This window comes from Phascolarctos cinereus, unplaced genomic scaffold (assembly GCF_003287225.1).
Source record: "Phascolarctos cinereus isolate Bilbo 61053 unplaced genomic scaffold, phaCin_HiC Scaffold_9;HRSCAF=440, whole genome shotgun sequence".
NCBI lineage: Eukaryota > Metazoa > Chordata > Mammalia > Diprotodontia > Phascolarctidae > Phascolarctos > Phascolarctos cinereus.
Genome location: NW_027556402.1, coordinates 246560709 through 246580592, shown reverse-complemented (window position 1 = coordinate 246580592; position 19884 = coordinate 246560709). Strand labels below are relative to the sequence as shown.

The 19884-nt window shown below is 35.5% G+C and overlaps 2 protein-coding genes across 2 annotated transcripts; both read right to left on the bottom strand.

The window, feature by feature from the left end:
• Positions 1 to 586: 586 nt before the first annotated feature.
• LOC110199531 (olfactory receptor 5D13-like) lies at positions 587 to 1534 on the bottom strand. The gene has a single exon (XM_020974410.2). It carries the CDS (start codon positions 1529 to 1531, stop codon positions 587 to 589), a length of 945 nt encoding a protein of 314 aa, XP_020830069.1. The 5' UTR covers positions 1532 to 1534.
• An 8995-nt stretch (positions 1535 to 10529) lies between these two features.
• On the bottom strand, positions 10530 to 17193 carry LOC110199530 (olfactory receptor 5D18-like). The gene is given in 3 exon segments (XM_020974409.1): positions 10530 to 10650; positions 16258 to 17048; positions 17050 to 17193. Coding segments are annotated over 3 exon segments (1056 nt in total).
• Between the last annotated feature and the right edge of the window lie 2691 nt (positions 17194 to 19884).

Sequence of the window (19884 nt, the reverse complement as noted above, 5' to 3'; positions counted from 1 at the left end):
TATCATCATCATCATCATCATCATCATCATCATCATCATCATCATCATTATCATTATCATCATTTCCCGTGTGTCCTCAAATGTTGGTATAAGATAAGCCTTATTAAATCTACTTTCTGCATTTTTCTTGTGTCACCTTACCCTTTTGTGTTTTATTTTTTTTGCATAAAAGTGAGAGATGAGATTCATTGAAGAAAACAACTACCCAACTTATTAAAGCAATAGATTTATGTCCCCCCCAATTTAAGATGTTTCCCTTTCTATGTAGTCTTGAAGCTCACTCTATCTTTTGGAATAAGTTACGAAAGTATGTTATTATTGTTGTTGTTGCTGACAATGTTATTATTTGTTGTTGTTGCCTCTTTGGTTGCTGTTCTCCTTTTGAGTTTGTTTTCTTTTGTTTTGTTTTCCTTCACTTTACATATTTTCTTCAGTTACACACCCATGGCTGACTTCCAGATAGGTGTGGTGCCTAAAGCCCAACTCCCAGACAAAATGGATGTTAGGAATGAATTTGTTAAATAAATGTCATGGTAAGTTCTTGTAGTATTATTCAATAAGTAGAGATATCACCCTTACAATAATTTTAGCAAGAAAATATTTTGATAACCATTAATTTCCTGAACGTTTCCTTCACATCTTTGTTCCTGAGACTGTATATTAACGGGTTCAACATGGGAATCACCACTGTACAAAAAACAGTGCTTACTCTGATCATGAGCCATGAGCTTTTGGAACTGGGCACACAATAGAGGCAGAGGATAGTTCCAAAGAAAACGGTAACAGCCGTCAGGTGGGAGGCACAGGTGGAGAAGGCTTTACATCTCCCACTGGTTGAAGGCATCTTCGTGACAGTTATACAAATAAAGAGATAGGAGGTAAGTATAATTATGAGGGTGCAAAAGGTATTAAAATTTGAAAGACTAAATAGAATTACCTCAGTTAAGTGTTTATCAGAGAAGGAGGCAGAGAGGATGGCAGAATACTCACAGAGAATATTATTAATGATGTTAATCTCACAAAAAGACAAGATAAGGAGAGAGTAGGTGAAGACCACACAAGAAAAGAGGCCCCATGAGTATGATATGGTGACCAGAAGGGTACAAAGTTTCTGGGACATGACAACTGTATATAGTAAGGGATTGCAAATAGCTACAAATCGATCATAAGCCATCACTGCCAACATGAACATCTCTGTCACCACACAGGTGACAGCAAAAGAAAATTGCATGATGCATCCCATGAAGGAGATGGTTCTGTCTTCCACAACTAAGATTTCTAACAGTTTGGGTGTGATTATAGTGGAGTAACAGAAATCCACAAAGGATAAGTGACTGAGGAAAAAGTACATAGGGGTGTGGAGTTTGGGGTTGCATCTGATGATCACAATCATGCCCAAATTTCCCACCACAGTGACGACATAGATGGCCAGGAACACCAAGAAGAGGGGCACTTGGAGATCTGGGTATTCAGAGAATCCTAAGAGTATGAACATCACTGTAGCACTCTGATTTCGTTTAGCACTCACCATGGTTACTTTTGGAGAGAATTTCGGTGTTATACAGTCACAACCTATCAAAGTCAGGAAAAAAAATCTATGGCTATATACTTCAAAACATGATTCAAATATAACCCCCACCCCTACAATTACCGTTATGATTGGTTACAGTCCTTGCTTTAAAACATATAGTTTCAAGGACACTAATTCAAATTGAATAACTCTAAATGGATTGAAATTGAAATTTCCATCAAAACTAAATTGATCTCTTTGCAGTATCTATCTATTGGTCCTCCTTTCTTTTCTGGGGCTAATCCCTCTCTTACAGCTGCCACATTGATTGGCCTAAAACATGGATCAGACCATGTCACTGTTCTCCACAAACTTTAACAACTTCCTTTTTATCTCTGGCTTCAAATACAACTCCTATGTTTGGCATTTAAGGATTTCCATGACTTTGACTCTCACCTACTTTTCCAGCTTTAATGTAGATTATTTTTCTTCTTGCCCCATGTTGTTCAATCAAAATGCTTTTCCAGACATTTCTCACACCTACCTTTTCATCTAATTCATATACCTTGACAACATGCTCCACACCCACCCCATGGCAATGTACTATCTCTTCTGATCAATCAGAATCCTTAGGGTTTTTGTTTTGTTTTGTTTTGTTTTTGTAATGTACAACACACTTCCTCAGTTTTAACCTTTAACAGTCCTTTAAGCTTGGTGTCTTCCCCACCAAATTACCTTCTATTTATTGTGTATTTTTCCCTTAAATATCATGCTTACAAATATCTCCCTTGTCTCCTCCAATAGAAGGTAAGTTACTTGAAGAAGATTGCTGTCTTTTTATTGACAGCATGTAGCATAATCCTAGGCAAATAGTTGGCATTTAACTGATGTTTTTTGAATTAACTGATCTATTTATTAGATGTCCCTTCAAATACAAGAATATTGCCATCAGGCCTTTTCCTCAACTTCACATTAATTATTCTATTGTCCTGCATAAGCATTTCCCCTAACTTCAACTGATCTTTATTTGATATGAATTGGAGCCATCATAAAAGTACCCAGAACTGAGGATAGAACCAATTGTGATCTTACCAAAGAAATATAAAATGTTTCTATAAGTAATATAATATTTATGCAATCATACAAATATAATATTTATAAATATTATAATAAAGAATGTATGAAGATTATAATATAATATTACTATCACCTCCCCATAGAGGGGTGATGTGTTCTCTTAATTGTCCCTAAAATCTCCAAATATTTCTTGACCTCCATGGAATATTCATAATTCATGATAAATGTTTAATCCTCTAAATCATCTAAGTTGTTGTTGTTGTTTTTGCCAGATAGAGGAATATTAAGTCATGAGTTATTCTTCTTGTATTTGTAAAGTTGATGTGTGGGACCTCAGAACAAGAATTTATACTTGTCTTATAAAATTCCATCCTATGTATTTTGGACCATTATTCTGGCCTCTTAAGTGTTTTTTTTTTAAATTCTTTATTCTCCCAACCATTGTCTAAAACTATGATTTGCCAACAAGAGGTCCCTAGATGACTAAGGTGGAGTAATGTCAGATTTTCTAGATAATAGGAAGCCATTAGATAAATGACACTTACGTCTAGCTTTCAAGTAGTTCTGAATTCTCAAAATTTTGCCGTCATTCAGCTTATCATCCTATTTTCCATAGAAATTGCCTAAGACAGTTTATCAAAAATCTATATAAATTATACCTATGGCATTTCATCTCAACCAATTAATTGCTCCTTGCCACCCTGTGCAATAATTATAATTTCATTTATGTAGGGAAGGCTTTTTGTGAAAATTTTATCATGAGAACAGAGAATATCTGGTGCATTACCAAAAATCTTGTAGAGTTGGATGTGGTATGAAATAATTTAATGCTTTGCCCATGGTCATAAACCAAGTATATGTCAGAAGCCAAACTTTAATTCACATCTTTTATCCAATAAACTGCTGAAGCTCACCAAATCAGAGATTCCACCAAAAAGAAAATAAAAGTTCTTGACCTTTTTATTTTTCATTTAACTATACTGGTCCTTTGCAATCACCACTACCTTGTTCAAATGTTTGCTAACCACAGTTTTAAAATTTTCTTCATATGGGGAATTTAAGACAATCCCACTGACATAGATGTTTCTAATTTGTTTCCTCTCTTTAAAATAATTGTAGCATTTACCTTTATTTCTGCAGATGTCTCCCTTGTTCTCTGCGATATTTCAAAGTTCATTGCAAATGATTTGGCAATCTTACCTGTTTTTTCTTTTAGTTCTTGAGGATCTATTTCATCTGTCTCAGTTAACTTGGCATTTCTACCTCTATAAAATTTCTTTCATTTATACTCTTTACTCACACATCCACTGCCTTCATCACCTGTAACCAACATTATTGTATTACCTTTTTATCTGATCTCTTTATTTCCAGCTTGGTCCCACTTCAATGCTTCATTCACACAGATACCAAAGTGAGTTTCCTTAAGTGTAGGCCTAATAAAGTAATTTGTTCTGTTCAGATACATCCAGTGACCTTCTGTTGAATTTGGAATTAAAAAAAAGTTCAGTTATTTGGCATTTCATTCATATGTGTGTACAGATATGTACATACATAGCTTTGTATGTGTATATGTTTTGCACATGTGCATAGCTATGCATGAGTATATATGTACGTATATAATTATTATATGTATATGCTTTGTATATATATAGCTATGCATGTGTGCATATACTTGCAACATGTATATGCACATATACCTATGTGTATGCACACAGATACATATAGGTACATCACAATCATGCATAGCTATATGTACATCATATGCATATAAATGCACACGTAGGTGAACATGTATACATATGTGTATATGATATTCTGAAAAGAACTCATAACTATTCTTGTAAAATGCTTTTCTCTTTCAAACTTCCCAATTTTTATCATAGGCACCATATTCCACCTGTTTCCCAGGTTCCTAAATCCATAATTATCCTGGAATCTGCATTTTCCCTCACCTTACTTGATCAGTTGTGAAGTCTAGACTTTTTTACCCCCACAATGTCTGACAAAAAGGTCTCTACCTTCACTCATGCAGCTAACAACTTAGGTTAAGGTCTTCATCCTGTCTATATGCTCTTCCGGTCTTAAGTATCTCATCACTCCATTCCATCTTCTATATTAGCATAAAATGTATTCTGTTCTGTCTTGATTTTGAAACTCTATATGACCTGACAAAAACCAACTATTCCCACCTCTGTGGGAAACAATACTTAGCCATGAGTCTTTCTTCTTGTATTTGAAAGTTTATTTGTAGGACCCCAGAACAAGAATTTATATTATTCTTATAAAATTCCATCCTATGTATTTCAGAGCATTGTTCTGGCCTGCTAAGGTTTTTTTTTTCCCTCATTTTCACAAACAATATCCAAAACTGTGATTTGCAGTCTCTGAAACTTTGATAAGCACGTAATCTATGCTTTTGTCCGAGTCATTTTTTTAAATGGTCACTATCAAATGGCGACAAGACATCCCTAAATGATGCATGTGCCATACAATCTTCTCTCTGCACTGCAAACATGATCCTTTGGGTTCCTTATCTATACCTTTGCACTGGTCATTCCCCATGCCTGGAATATACACCTTCCTTCTGCTAGACAGTCCTTTTCCATAATGACACAGCTGAAGCACCATATTTGACATGAAACTTTTCTTGGTCCCCACCAATCTCAACTCATTTTGTGATTTTGCACTCATGTCATTATTCTAACGAGATAATATCTCAATTTTCTATCAAACTTCTATACCAGTATTCCCCTCATGTTCTAGACATGATTTACATATTAGAACATATGATGACTTTTCTTGAACACATATTGTTCTATTTATACGAAGCTCTTCTTTTTGTAATAAGAACTATTTTTTTCCTTTAGAATTTCATTCTTGAGAGATTTCTGACCCTCCTAGGATGACCTCATCTGATCATTTTCAAGAACCCTTTGCAATCTGCTCTCCTAAAGTCTAGAATGTGTATCAGATTATCCCCATCTTTCTCTTCTCTAACAAATGTTCAGAGATAGAGCAGACACTTCTCATAGGTTTCCATTTTAACTAACAGAATAAAGAGTTCCTTCTAATAAAAAGACTCAGATCCACAATGTAATTGGTCCTCATTGATCTCTCAATTTTTGGAGGAAGAACATTATAGTCAAGGCCAGTAAAGCAATGAATACATGCTCTACTTTTGTGTGTGTGTGCGTGTGCGTGAGGTTAAGAGAGAGGTTCAATAGACTTAATTAAATTCACATTCTTATGTCATCTATGCCAAGCTTGTGATCTGTTTTCTGAAACACTCCACCTAGTTGTTACTTTCTAGGTCATCTGATGAGAGTTCTGTTTCTGAATGTACTTATTTTACCTCAATGCTGTCTACCATGACCCCAACTTCTCAACATTCCTGATGTGATTAATCACAGAAGTCTTAATTTTTTATGTGAAACTTATCTTTCATTTACTTTGCATGTTTATTTTAAATAAGTAATACCTTTCCAGTGTCATATACTTGTCATGGTTCTCGGGCTACTAATTCTCAATAATAGTTTTAGGTCAAAATTCTCCTGTGTTTTAAAAAAGGCTTTCTAGTTTATTCCCATTGTTAGTTATATATGATACCTTTCTGTAGAAGCAAATGAGGTCATGGTATTTTATTACAGACTCATCTCTTAAACCTTTTCTTCTACTCTTATCTACATCTCACCTGGTAATCTCTTGTCCTGCATTTATAGTGACATTCCACATTATCTTTAGGCTGATTTTACACACACACACACACACACACACACACACAGAGACTTATGCCTTCATCTCCCTTTTCATCACATAGCATAGTTCTATAATGAAACAGTGGATTCAGTACTAGACTTGGAGTTGGGAAAATCCAAGTTCTAATTCTGACTCTGATAAGAGTTTTGTGATCATAGAAAAGTATGATAACCTTTAGTTTCATGTTAGTTTGATCTCTCTGAGGAGAGGAGAGGAGAGCATAGAGTATGGTCTCAACTCTCTCTCTCTCTCTCTCTCTCTCTCTCTCTCTCTCTCTCTCTCACCCCCACATCTCTGTCTCTCTCTTTCTCTAAATCTCTCTCTGTGTCTCTGTGTATCTCCATATCTCTGTGTGTCTCTGTCTCTGTCTCTCATTGTCTCTCATTGTCTCTCTCTGTGTCTCTGTCTCTCTCTGTCTTTCTCTCCCTCCCTCTCTCTCTCCCTCCCCAACAATGAGAGGCAAAGTTGCACAATGAAGAGAGAGAGAGATCTGGCCCAGGGTTAAGAAGACCTGGTTTGAATTCCTTGCCTCTTACACATGTTGTCTACCTCTTAGTGTTATAGGCAGAGAAGGTACAATATTGCATTTGCCGAAGGATTTTCTTCAAGAGATAGTCCTATGCATCAGTGAAATAACAGATCAGTCCTTGTCCCTGTCCCTTTGTCTATACAATCTAGTTGAGACAAAATCAAACCAAAAAAAAATGCAGATTTGGAGTAGGAAGATTTCATTTTAATTCCTGGCTTTTCTGTTTACTACTAATATGAACTTGATAAGTTACACAAACTTTCTGAGCCTCACTTAGGTTCATTATACATTTCAATTCTATTAAAAATTTACCGAGTATTAACACACATAAGGCACATAAACATTGCACACTTCTTTTGTGTCATATCAATACCATGAATGTATCTTGTCTGCTAAAACCCTCCTTTAGATTTTAATATTCTTGAGAGAAGCCAGTTATCATAAATATGTATGTATCCTTTTTAATGGGGGGGGGATGTGATGGATAAGGAGAAGGCATACACATGAAATTGACTATGATACAAATCAGTGTACCAAGGAAAGGTCCCTGAGAAGTGATACAAGATAGCACTAGAGTATTACTTACATGGGGTAGGGGAGCAGACTTGAAGAGAAAGGAGAGAGGGTGGAGGATGGAGAGGATAGAGAGAGGATGAAGAGAAGGGAGCTGGATGGAGGAAGTGGACCTGGATGGAAGGAATGGATTTTAACATATATAAACAGAGGCCAGTCATTTTTGTTGGGGTAAGTAATCAGTCTAACATCTTGTTTTCAAAGAATCCTTCTCACTCTAAAATTTCATGATCTAATGATCTTCCCATTATTTGCATTCTCTATCCTATGGTCCTTGGAGGAAATGGATGCAATCTATATTATGTGAGTGTGGGAGAAACATCTTCTCCCTAGATAAAGTAACCTAAGAAATCAAAGAAAGGGAGTTATAGGATTGCATAAATTGAACCTCTATCTCTATTTTATTCAACAACACAAAAAGACCTCTGTTTCTATCCTGAAGGGGGCCTCAGATATCTTGGAGATTCCTGTCCCACTTTAATATTTGGATGGGATTAACCACAGAGAAATATGTCTTCCAGAATAGATTTTTGAGAACTCCAGAGACAAGACTAAGAAGGGTCAACTCCCAAAGTTAAGACTTTCTCTCAGCTGAAATCCTGTTCCTATTACCCAGCCTCACAAACAAGTCAAGTAGCTGAGCAGCTTCAACCAATCTGTCACCTGTAATGTTGTTCTAAGTCTGTTTAAAACTGCTATGATCTATTCAGGTTATCTCTCTTTGTTCTGAGGAATTACTAGCCACTAGGCAATTGACCATCAACCAATGTTAATTATTTCATCTTATTTCTAGTGCCTTCCCTCTGCTAACAATTTTCTATTTATCCTCTGTATTTAGCTGGTTTGCATACATTTGCTATTTTTTGTCTCCCCTATTCGATTGTAAATTCCTTGATGACAGCAACTATCTTTTGCTTCTTTTTGTATTTCCTGTATTTAGCATAGTACCTAACACATGGTAGGTGCTTAATAAACATATATTGGTTGGGCTGACTGATCCTCTGGACTTGCCTCTTAAATTACTGACTTCTGCTCAAAGGGAACAAGGCAAAAGGAAGTACTCTCCAGGAGACTGTAGGACCTCTAGGTGGAAGATTTCCTTAATAATCCCTTCCAACTCTCCTATTTGGTTTGTATTAGATTTTTAAATTCATCACCAGTCTTTACAGATTTATTGTGAAGAGCTCCCACAGGAATTAGAAATAGCTCTTTTTGAAAACCCCAGAAAATTCTTCCTGATTGAGTTTTATGTTATCTGCTGTCAGCAGAAATTAGAACCCTTGCCCCCATTTCCCCTCCTTAACTTAAAGAAATTTGCAGTAATAGAAGCCCTAGAGTCTTTTGCAACTGTGTCTTTTAATCTAAAAAAAGTTATCCCTCCTCATTTGCATTTAAAGTCCTTCTACTCTTTGCCCAAATCCTATTTCAAGTTCAACTTCCTCCTTTTAGTTATTGGTGACTTACAAATAATAAATTATTAGTCAATTCATTTGAATTTCTGATTGGCTCTCTTGTGACTAGCCCCAGACACTCATATACTCCACATGCAAGTCTATACACTTACCAAAAGACAGATACTCTGTATGTCTTATTTCTTAGATATGAATTGATGGGAATAATGGGATGGCAAATTATTTTTTCCATGGTGGTAAAAACCCTGAGAAAAGAGTATCTGATTAGATTGAGATCGTCAGTATGCATACACAGCCTGATAACTTCAAACTATGGTAATTCCACAGAGTGGGACAGGAGAATAAAATGTTCCCCATTTCATAGTTTAAGACAAAAAGAGGAAAGGGAACGAAACGATTTTGCTGTATCTAGGAGCTAAGTCAGGAATGAAGGAAGATATATAAAATCTGCCTAAGGACCCTGGGGAACCAGGCTCCAAAGAATCTCCTCTGAGTCTTTCCCCAAAGTCTACAAAACAATTCATTGGAGGAAACCCGGAGTTTCCTGTGTTATTTTTTCAAAATGGGATTTCCTTGAAATCTGAGTGGAGATTTCAATTCAGATTTTTACTTCATCTTATTATAATTGAGCTAAATTCTACTTTGGAAATAAACAAAAATAAAAGCATTAAGGTTGATGGAATGATAGATTACATTGAATTAAATAATCAAATAGATCTATATCAATCTATTTATATCACATATGCACACATATATGTGTGCATATATACACACACACACATATATATACATATACTGTATATATGTATATTTAATTATAGATATATTAGATGGAAAGATACACAATTTGTGTTGGAACTGTCCTTTCCCAGTAATTAGATGATCAGGATTGGAGTTGAAGAATGGAATTGTACTCTTCTTCCATGTTCTGGCAGGGAAGTTCTACAAAGCATAGCATTGAGAATAAAACTGTTTACACAAATAAATACACAAATAAAAGGATAATAGATAAATAACTAAATAAATCAATAAATTAATGAATAAGTAAATAAATGTCAATGAATAAATGATTGAATGAAAAATAAAGTCTAGCATTTTTCCCCCTCCTATATAGGTCCTTTGGTTTCTCAGGTGTCATAGAAGGTGTCCACCTTCTAGGAAAAAAAAAAACCTTTCCCACTCTTCCTTAATATTATCACCTTCCCTTTAAATTATACCTAGTTTACCCTGTCTTACTTATACCTGGTTGTTTGTATATTGTATCTACCATTAAGCTGTGAGCTCTTTGAGTACAGGAATCATTTTTTTTTAACTTTCTTTGTATGCCCAACATTCAGCATGGCTCCTGTGCCATATAGTAGAGATTTAATGAAAGATTTTTGTTTTACTTGACTTGTCTTAAAGCAAGAAATGCATCATTTTTGACAACTGAATTTCCCAGCCTTAGTTTTCCACCTTTCTTACTGACAGGAGGGTAAGCTCTGTTATTAATAATAGGTTTGACATTAAGCTTCCACCTTCTAGCCTCTTCCACCTATGAGTTTAGGCAAAACATAAAACTCTACCAGGTATTATTTTCTATCTCCAAATGTGGTGCCAAAAGAAACATGTCAGTTTCTCTGGAGAAGTAAGAATTCATAAAATTTTGTGGAATGTAGCATGCAAGTAGGCTTTAAGAATTGTCAATGGCTCTGATCTCTGCATAGGGGACATTTCCAGAGGCAGCTGCAGCACATGGTGAAGGTCTCGACTCTTGTGTATTATCTGGAGCGTGAGGACTTTGCTTTCCTAAACTTTAGTTTCATCATCCATAGAAAGCATTTAATTATTTAAATAATTGGAATTTCGTGGTTATGCTGATATCACACATTACTATAATTCATGCTTTCCAATTTTCTTTCTTCTCCCCTCCCCTGAAAGTAGTAGTGTCAGTAAAGATTCCAATTTGAATAGTCCTGGGGTTTAGAACTGAATTTTAAGAAGATAATTATTCTAGGACTTTACATTTTAAAATCAAATTTTCTCTGTTTTTAGCTTCCCAAAATTTTTTAGTGCCAAGATTTTTTAAGGGTCAGAGTCTCTCTCCCCCCTTTTCAGATTGGCTGGGATTTATCCTCCTGGTTTTTGGAAGTCTTTTTTTGGTTAAATACTTGTTTATGATGGAAATATTTTGGTATAGGTCATGCATGTGCAGTCATGAAAAACATTTCCAATAGTGATGGAGTGAAAGAAAACATAGACCAAAAAAAAAATCCTCAAGAAAAATAAAGTAAAAAAATGCTTCATTCTATATTCAAACACTGTCAGTCATTTCTCTGGGGATGGATATCATTTTTCATCATAAGTCCTTCAGAGTTGTCCTGGATCATTGCATTGCTGAGAATAGCTAAGTTATTCGTAGCTGATCATCTCACAATATTACTGTCCTTTTTGCACAGTCTATTTCATTTTGCATCAGCTCATGCAAGTCTTTCCAGGGCTTTCTGACACCATCCTACTCATTATCTGCCATAGCATAATAGTATTCCATCACAATCACATACCAATATTTGTTCAGACATTCCCCAATTGATGGTTATCTCCTAAATTTCCATGTATTTGCAACCATAAAAGAGCTGCTATAGACATTTTTGTACATATAGTTTCTTTCCTTTTTTTTTTTGTTTGTTTTCTATCTCTTTTAGGACACAGACCTGGTAGTGTTATTGCTAGGTCAAGAGGTACGCATGGTTTTATAGCCCTTTGTGCATGGTTCTAAATTCCTCTCCAGAATGGTTGAATCACTTCACAGTTTCAACAATAGTGCATTAATAAATCATTTCCCCCACGTCCCTTCCATGATTTTTCATTTTCCATTTCTATCCTATTAGCCAATCTAATAAGTATGAGGTAGCACCTCAGCATTGTTTTAACTTGCATTTATCCAATCAATAGTGAGTTAGAGCACTTTTCTAATATGGCCACAGATAGCTTTGATGACTTCATCTGAAAACTTCATATAAATTCATCACTGAGCAATTGGGGAATGGCTAATTTTTTTTGAATTTGACTCAGTTCTTTATATGTTTGAAAAATGAGTCTTTTATCAGAGAAACTTGCTTTGAAATTTTTTCAGTTACTATTGCTATTTGTATTTTGCACCATCAGATCCCCCGATTTTATTCTATTATCTCCCACATTTCACCCTGTCCCTCTTCAAAAGTGTTTTGCTTTTAACCATCCCCTACCCTAATCTGTCCCTCTTCTATCACACACACATACGCACACACCCTTCTCTTGTCCCCTTTCCCTCTTACTTGCCTGTATGGTAAGGTAGATTTCTATACACAATTGAGTGGGTATAATATTCCCTCTTTGATCCAATTCCCTTCAAGACATATAACACCATCCCTATGCTATACACATAGGTCAGCCCTCACAACATGTTGGGTCTTTATGACATGTATAATGAAAGGTTTAGACTAGATGACCTCTAAAAGCCCTTCCAATGCCAAATTTTCTTCATCTTACTTAAGTTTGATTTTGTTTCTTCTTTTTCATTAGTTATTTCTTTGCAAAATTCCCTTCTTTTGTCTACCTCTAGCATGTAACCAACTTAGTACACAAAATCACACACAGTGAGTCAACAAACATTGATTAAGTATCCTCTTTGTGCCAGGCAGGTGCTAAGCTTTAGGAATTCCAAGAACAGGAAAAGAGTCCATGAAATCAAGGTGTTCACTACCTAATAGTGGAAAAACCTGTACAAAGAAGCTCTAGACAGCATAAATTGGAAATAATCAACAAAGGCAAGGCATTAGTATTAAAGGGATTCCAGTAAGTCATCTTACATAAAGTGAGATTTTATCTGGTTCTTGAAGAAAATCAGGTACCCTAAGAGGTAGAATTGAAAAAGTAGAGATATGCAGACATGGGGGGTAGCCAGTGAATTTCTCTTGAGAGAGCAGATGAAATGTCTTCTTCCTAGAACAGCAAGGAGACCACTGCCATTGTATCACAGAGTAAATGGAGAGGAGAAAGGTCTAAGAAGACTGGAAAGGCATACAATCACACACACACACACACACACACACACCACAGAGGGGAGTGGGGGAGAGAGAGAAAGCAAATAAATTGATAACAGTAATCATACCTGACACTTATACTGCATTCCATATCCATATCTCCCCAACTCTAATGACAGGAGGGAAGCTTGTTTCATCATCAACATTCTGAGAAATTTAATTTCCCTCAGGTTCTAACCAATTGTTACTATGTGACTTTGGATAAAACATAAAAGCTTAATGGGCTTCAATTTATTTCTCCAAAAATGGAGGAGTTTGGATGCACACCATGATTGTGACACTTCCTTTCCATCTTGAACATTCTGATACTTGTGGAACAAGCAAAATGTTCAGAACTCCTTAGAGAATTAACACTCTTATGGACAAACTTCCCCCTCAGCTCCTCCCAGGATCAACACTACAGTATTTGTCCATGGGTACCTGAAACAAATATCATCCTATTTCTATTGCTAATTTTCCCAGAATAACTTAACAGCCATTTATTGATTACAATTTTGTTCCTCCCCCCAAATGCCCTGTTCCATAAAAATCCAGTTTTATAAATCACATTGGGAACACACAATAGATAAATATACAAAAGTATGATGCTTTTCCCTGACTAAGAATAATTTATGAAACCTTTCCAATTCATGGCAAAGCCTAGACTGTCCAGAAATCTAGAAAATTTTTATATTTTTGTGTTCAGAAGCTGAGTCTTAGGAGAAGACTATGAAACATATCTACATCCAGAAACTTTCAGACAAATGGTTTAAAGAACTTCTACTTTATTTTTCTCCATGAGACAAAGGGAGATACGTCACCAGAGGGAACTTGATTTCTTAAGTTTCCATTCATGGAATGGAATTTCCTTGATGTCACAAAGGAAAATTCACTAAAGATTCTTTAGAGTTGTCTACGATTTCCTTTGCAAACATGAGTGCAGATTATGCTAAACTAATTAATGAAAAAAATTGATTAATAATAATTTTCCACAGTACAATCAGGGTGGGAGATAATCTCTATTATGCTGTCCCTTGCTCCTCACTCCACAGAATGAACAACATACAAGTATATTTGTGAGATTATTCTGTTATATTCATGACCTAACATAAAGATGGCAGATAATAAAGCTTCCATGGGTAATGCTGGCCCTAGAAAGCCTCAGGATTCATTGCTCAAATATAGATATCCAGGTACTGTGGAACCTTGACTAGGTGCTTCTGAACTCCTAGCACCATGCCTTGTGCCAACAGTACTTCCTATAGAATATTTGTTCTCAAACCCTATGGAGATACATTTTGATGACTGCTCAGGAGAGTACTGCAAGGGCAGCTACTAAAAACATAGAAAAGAAAGCTCGATGCAAAACTCTTAGGCCTATGAAATTATTTGACATCAGTAACCGATATGATTTTATCAGTGGAAATGGCATTAAAATGATGTATTAGCATCTCTGTTGTCACTGCAACTTAAGGACTGTGGAAGTTAGAAGTTTATTTTCCATTCACCCTAATATTGACTAGTCAAAATCACCTATAAAAATATTAATTCTGATGCCTCAAAGTTTACCAAGCAATGGGTATTTACTATTCTTTCTTGTGTACCTGATCAATTCCACTGATCCACCACTCTGTTTCTTAGCCAGTACCAGATAGGTTTGATGAGGACCACTATATAATATAGTTTGAGATCTGGTACTGCCAGGCTATGTTCCTTTGCATTTGTTTTTTAATAATCCCCTTCATAATCTTGACCTTTTGTTCTTTCAGGTGAATTGTGTTTGTTATTTTTTCTAGGTCTATAAAATAGTTTTGGTAGTTTGATTGGTATGGAACAAGTAAATTAGTTAAGGCAGAAATGTCATTATTACTATATTGGCTCACCCTGTCCATGAGCAATTGACATTTTTGCAATTGTTTATACGTGACTTTATTTGTGTGAAAAGTGTATTGTATTTGTGTTTCTATTTTTTCTGGGTTTGTCCTGGCAGGTAGACTACCAAGTATTTTATATTGTTGACAAGGTATTTTAAAAGGAATTTCTCTTTCTATCCCTTGCCGCTAAGCTTTGTTGGTAATGTATAGAAATGCGGATGATTTGTGTTGATTTATTTTATATCCTTCAACCTTGCTAAAGTCATTAATTTTAATATAGTTTTTTTTAGTTGATCCTCTAGGAGTCTCTATGTATACAATCATAACATCTACAAAGAGTGATAGAATTGTTTCTTCATCACCTATTCTAATTACTTCAATTTCTTTTCTTCTATTACTGGTACAGCTAACATTTATATATAATATTGCATAATTGTGGTGATAATGGGCATCTTTGTTTCACCCCTGATCTTAATGGGGAGGCATTAAGTTTATCCCCACTAAAGAAAATCCTTGCTGATATATTTGACACTAATAATTTTAAAGAAAGCTCCCTTTATTCATATGCTCTCTAATGTGTTAGTAGAAATGGGTTCTGTATTTTGTTTAAAGCTTTTTCGGTATCTATTGAGATAATGAGATTATTTTTGTTGGTTTTGTTATTGATATGGTCAATCATGCTGATGGTATTCCTAAGATTGAACCAAACCTGCGTGCTTGGTGTAAATCCTCTGTAGTTGTAGAGTAAGATCCTTGTAATACATTGCTGTAATATATTTGAGAGTATTTTATTTAAGATTTTTGCATGGATATTCATTAGGGAAATAGATTTGTAGTTTTCTTTCTTTTAGTTCTTCTTGGTTTGAGTACACTTATTTTATGCACAAATTTTAGAAGATTGACCTTGGTGTGAGGCCAGCTTTATCCTATTGATTTAGGTACAAGAAGTTTTCTTTAGTTTTGTTGAAATTTGTGTTTGTATTTGTATTTTGTTTTATTTGTTTTGTTTTGTCTTTCTTTTCCTAAAGTAATTATTTTCATGTTACATGTTGTCGCTTCTTCATTTCAGCATGGGTTCATAGATTTCTCATGGATATCTGTAGCAACCAAATGTTAGACACTAGAAAAGTCCTGAATTATGATTAAGAAATGAATATATTAAATAAATATCCCCCCTAATTCTCCAAGATTATGACAGCAGGAAGATGAATCATCTTTAACAATAATTTTAATGTGAAAATATGTTGTTGCTGTTGTTTTGTTGATTAGTTGTGTTCAACTCTTTGTGGCTGAATTTAGGGTTTTCTTGAAAACAAATACTGGAGTGGTTTATTATTTCCTTTTCTAGCTCATTTTACAAATGAGGAAACTCAGACAAACAGGGTTAAGTGACTTGCCCAGGGTGACACAGTTAGTATGTGTCAAAGGCCAGATGTGGACTAAGACCTTCCTGACTCCAGGTTCAAAACTCAATCCACTGCACCATTTAACTGGCAGTTCCATTAAATTCCTGACAGTTTCTTTCACATCTTTATTCCTTAAACTGTATATTAAGGGGTTCAGCATGGGGATTACCACAGTAGGAAACACAGTGCTTATTCTTACTAGAAGCCACGAGCTTTTGGAACTGGGCACACAGTAGAGGAAGAGGATAGTTCCAAAGAAGATGGTAACACCTGTGAGGTGGGAGGCACAAGTAGAGAAGGCTTTGTATCTCCCACTAGTTGAATGTATCTTCAGGATAGTAACAAAAATAAAAAGATAGGATGTAAGTACAATAGTGAGGGTGGAAAATGTGTTAAAATTAGCAAGGATAAAGAAGATTGTCTCCATAACATGATTATCAGAGATAGAGACAGAAACGATAGCGGAATACTCACAGAGAAGATTATTAATGATGTTGATCCCAAAGTAGGACCTTGTAAGGAGAGAGTAGATGAATATGCTAGAAGAAAATATGCCCCATGTATATACTGCTGTCAGCAACAGGGCACAGCGTTTCTGGGACATGACAACTATGTACAGCAAAGGATTGCAAATTGCCACAAAGCGGTCATAGGCCATCACTGCTAATAAGAATGCTTCCGTGACCACACAGAGGACAGCAAAAGAATATTGTGTGATGCAGGGAGCAAAAGAGATGCTTCTGTCTTCCACAAGCAAGATCTGTAATAATTTGGGTGTAATTACAGTGGAGTAACAGAAATCTATAAAAGACAGATGACTAAGGAATAGGTACATGGGGGTGTGGAGTTTGGGGTTAATCCTGATGATCCATAATTATGCCCAAGTTTCCTGCTACAGTAATAATATATATCACCAGGAATACCAGGAATAAAGGGAACTGGAGCTCTGGGTAATCAGAGAATCCTAATAAGATGAAGATGACATCACTCTCATTTCGGGCAGCATTTGTCATGGTTCCTATTGGAGAAAATCACACAAGCATATTAGGACAAAAGGAAGGGATCCCAATGGCTATATACTCCAACCTCAAATTGAAAAAAAAAAGCACAATAATAAAAATCAGTTGTCAGTCCAATAAACATTAGGTACTTACATATTCCAGGCACTATCCTACGTGCTTAGGACTGAAAGAAAGGTAAAAGACAATCCTTGCCCTCAGGTAACTCACAATCTAAAGGAGAGATAACATGTAACAATTATGTATAAACAAACTATATCCAGAATAAGTTGGACAAAAAAAAAATTCTCCAAAGAGAAGACCCTAGAATTTTTGGGATTGATGAAGACTTCCTGTAGAATGTGGGCTTATAAGAGGGACTTGAAGGAAACCAGGAGTCAAAGACTATAATTTATTAGCAAGCCTTTGTTTGAAGACCTTCAAGGTGGGAGGGGACTCCTCTGCAAGTATCACATTTGCCTTGGATAGCTTAATTGGGATGAACCCAAACCCATATTGAGCCCAGATTTTCCTCTTTGTGTTTCTACTTATCACTTCTTGTATTCTTTTCTGGATCTAATGTCACTCCCACAGCTACCATACAGTTTTCCTACAGCATACATCTGAACTTGTGTCCCCCTAACCTCCAAAGATTCCATCATATTTGAACACAAATTCAGACTTCTTTTGATATTTAAAAATATTTCTAATCAGACTCTAACATGAACCTCTAGCTTTATATAAAATGTTCCTCTTCATGCACTCTACTGTCCAACTAAACTTGCCTTCGTACTGTCCTTTACAGGGGGAATTCCATCTCTTTTCTCTCAACCATTTTATGTGCTGTACCCCATGACTAAAATGCAATTATTTCATGGTTGTTTGTTTTTTCCTGTAATGATGCACTTGAAAAAAATTTTCCCCTACAGAAAAAAAACTCCTTGAAGACAGGCTTTTCTTTATTTTTTCATGTTCTCATATTTGTATATCAAGTACCCAGCAAAATACTTGGCTCACACTAGTTGGTGAATTAATATATATTGATTGATTGACTATCTTGCTGTGACCTAAAATCATCTTCCCCCTTCCTGCTGTCTACTTTTCTGAGACAAGCATGCCCAGTTACTTTAACTGGTCATGCAACAGGCAAGACTTTGGCATATTTTTTGTATCCAGGTCATGAAATGATAGATTATGTGCCAATTGATACCCTTTTAAAAGTTGACACCCTATATTGAAGATAGCATTCTACCCACAGTCCTTCTGAAGAATACAATAAAGCTATACCTTCTTTGAACAGTTATGTGTCACAGTAGATAAAGTCCTGGGCCTGCAATCAAAATAACTCATTTTCCTGAGACCAAATCCAGCTTCACACACTTATAAGCTATGTGACCCTGAGCAATTCATTTAACTTTTTTTTGCTTCAGTTTCCTCATATGCAAAATGGGGAAAATAATAGCACTCTCAGGGTTGTTGTGAGGGTCAACTGAGATCATATTTAAAAATTCTTTAGTACAGTACCTGACATGCAATAGGTAATATATAAATATTATCTAATATTGAGCATTACTCATCATATTTTAGGGCCTATTATTTAGTATCCTCTATCTGATAGAAGACCACATGTGTATATGTGCATATAGATATAGATTGAAAAAGATATTTTATACATATAGACAGATAAAGCTCTAATGTATCTTACACTCCATTTGCTTAAATTCCTTTCAAATAAAAAGCACTTACAGATGATAAATACTTCTTCAATTCACTTAAATTACAGTGGGAAGTCCCTTCTGAATAGTCCTGGCAAATACATAGGAAGGAAGGCAATGTCCAAGTATATCTACTCACCAGAAGGCGGGAAATTCTTTATGGTGTGTTTCTTAATTGAGAGATTCGGTATGTAATTGGCCTGGAGGAAAAAAAGTGCTTCTATGATTTAAAACACCTTCAGAAAATTATATCTGGGGCAACTTAGGGCATCAGTGATTATATAAAGCCTGATAAGATCAAAACTCTAGTAATTTTCCCCTGAAGGGCAAGGAGAATGAAATTCTCTCCATGTCATCCCATAAGAAACTAAAGCAAAGAAATAAGCCATTATAGAGTATGAGGAAGCTCAGCCTGGGAATTGAATGGAAGATGTAACATCTGCCTCTATGACTCTTGAGAACCAGCCCCTGGAGACTGATCTCTAAGGTTTTTTTTCTCCCTATGGGCAACAATACAAGGCATTAGAGGGAATCTTCTTGGAGTAGGACTTTTTTGAAATGCCGTGGTAGCTTCTACTTAGATGCTTATTTTACATTCATCTAATGATCATTTTAATATTGTGGTGTTTAATAGGTTCAAGAGACATTGTTTATGGGTAATTAATAATTTTATCTATAATGCTAGCATGGCAGTTGATTATGATTGGTAAAAAATAATGAGAGAATGAACATAATGAGAAGTAGTCTATCTTCCAATGAGGATCTTGGGGTACATGACACTGAGCACCCAAATCTTGGTCAAAGAGTATTATCAATTTCCATATTGCCCATCTGTCAAAAATGTGAAACTACATCTCAGACCTGTGTGAACAAACAAAATGAGCAGGAATCCACCCATTCATCTACACTTAGAATTTTTTTTTAAATTTTTGATTCAATTTATACTGGGAAAATCTTTGCCCAAAATTTCTCACACTGGGTGATTTCTGGA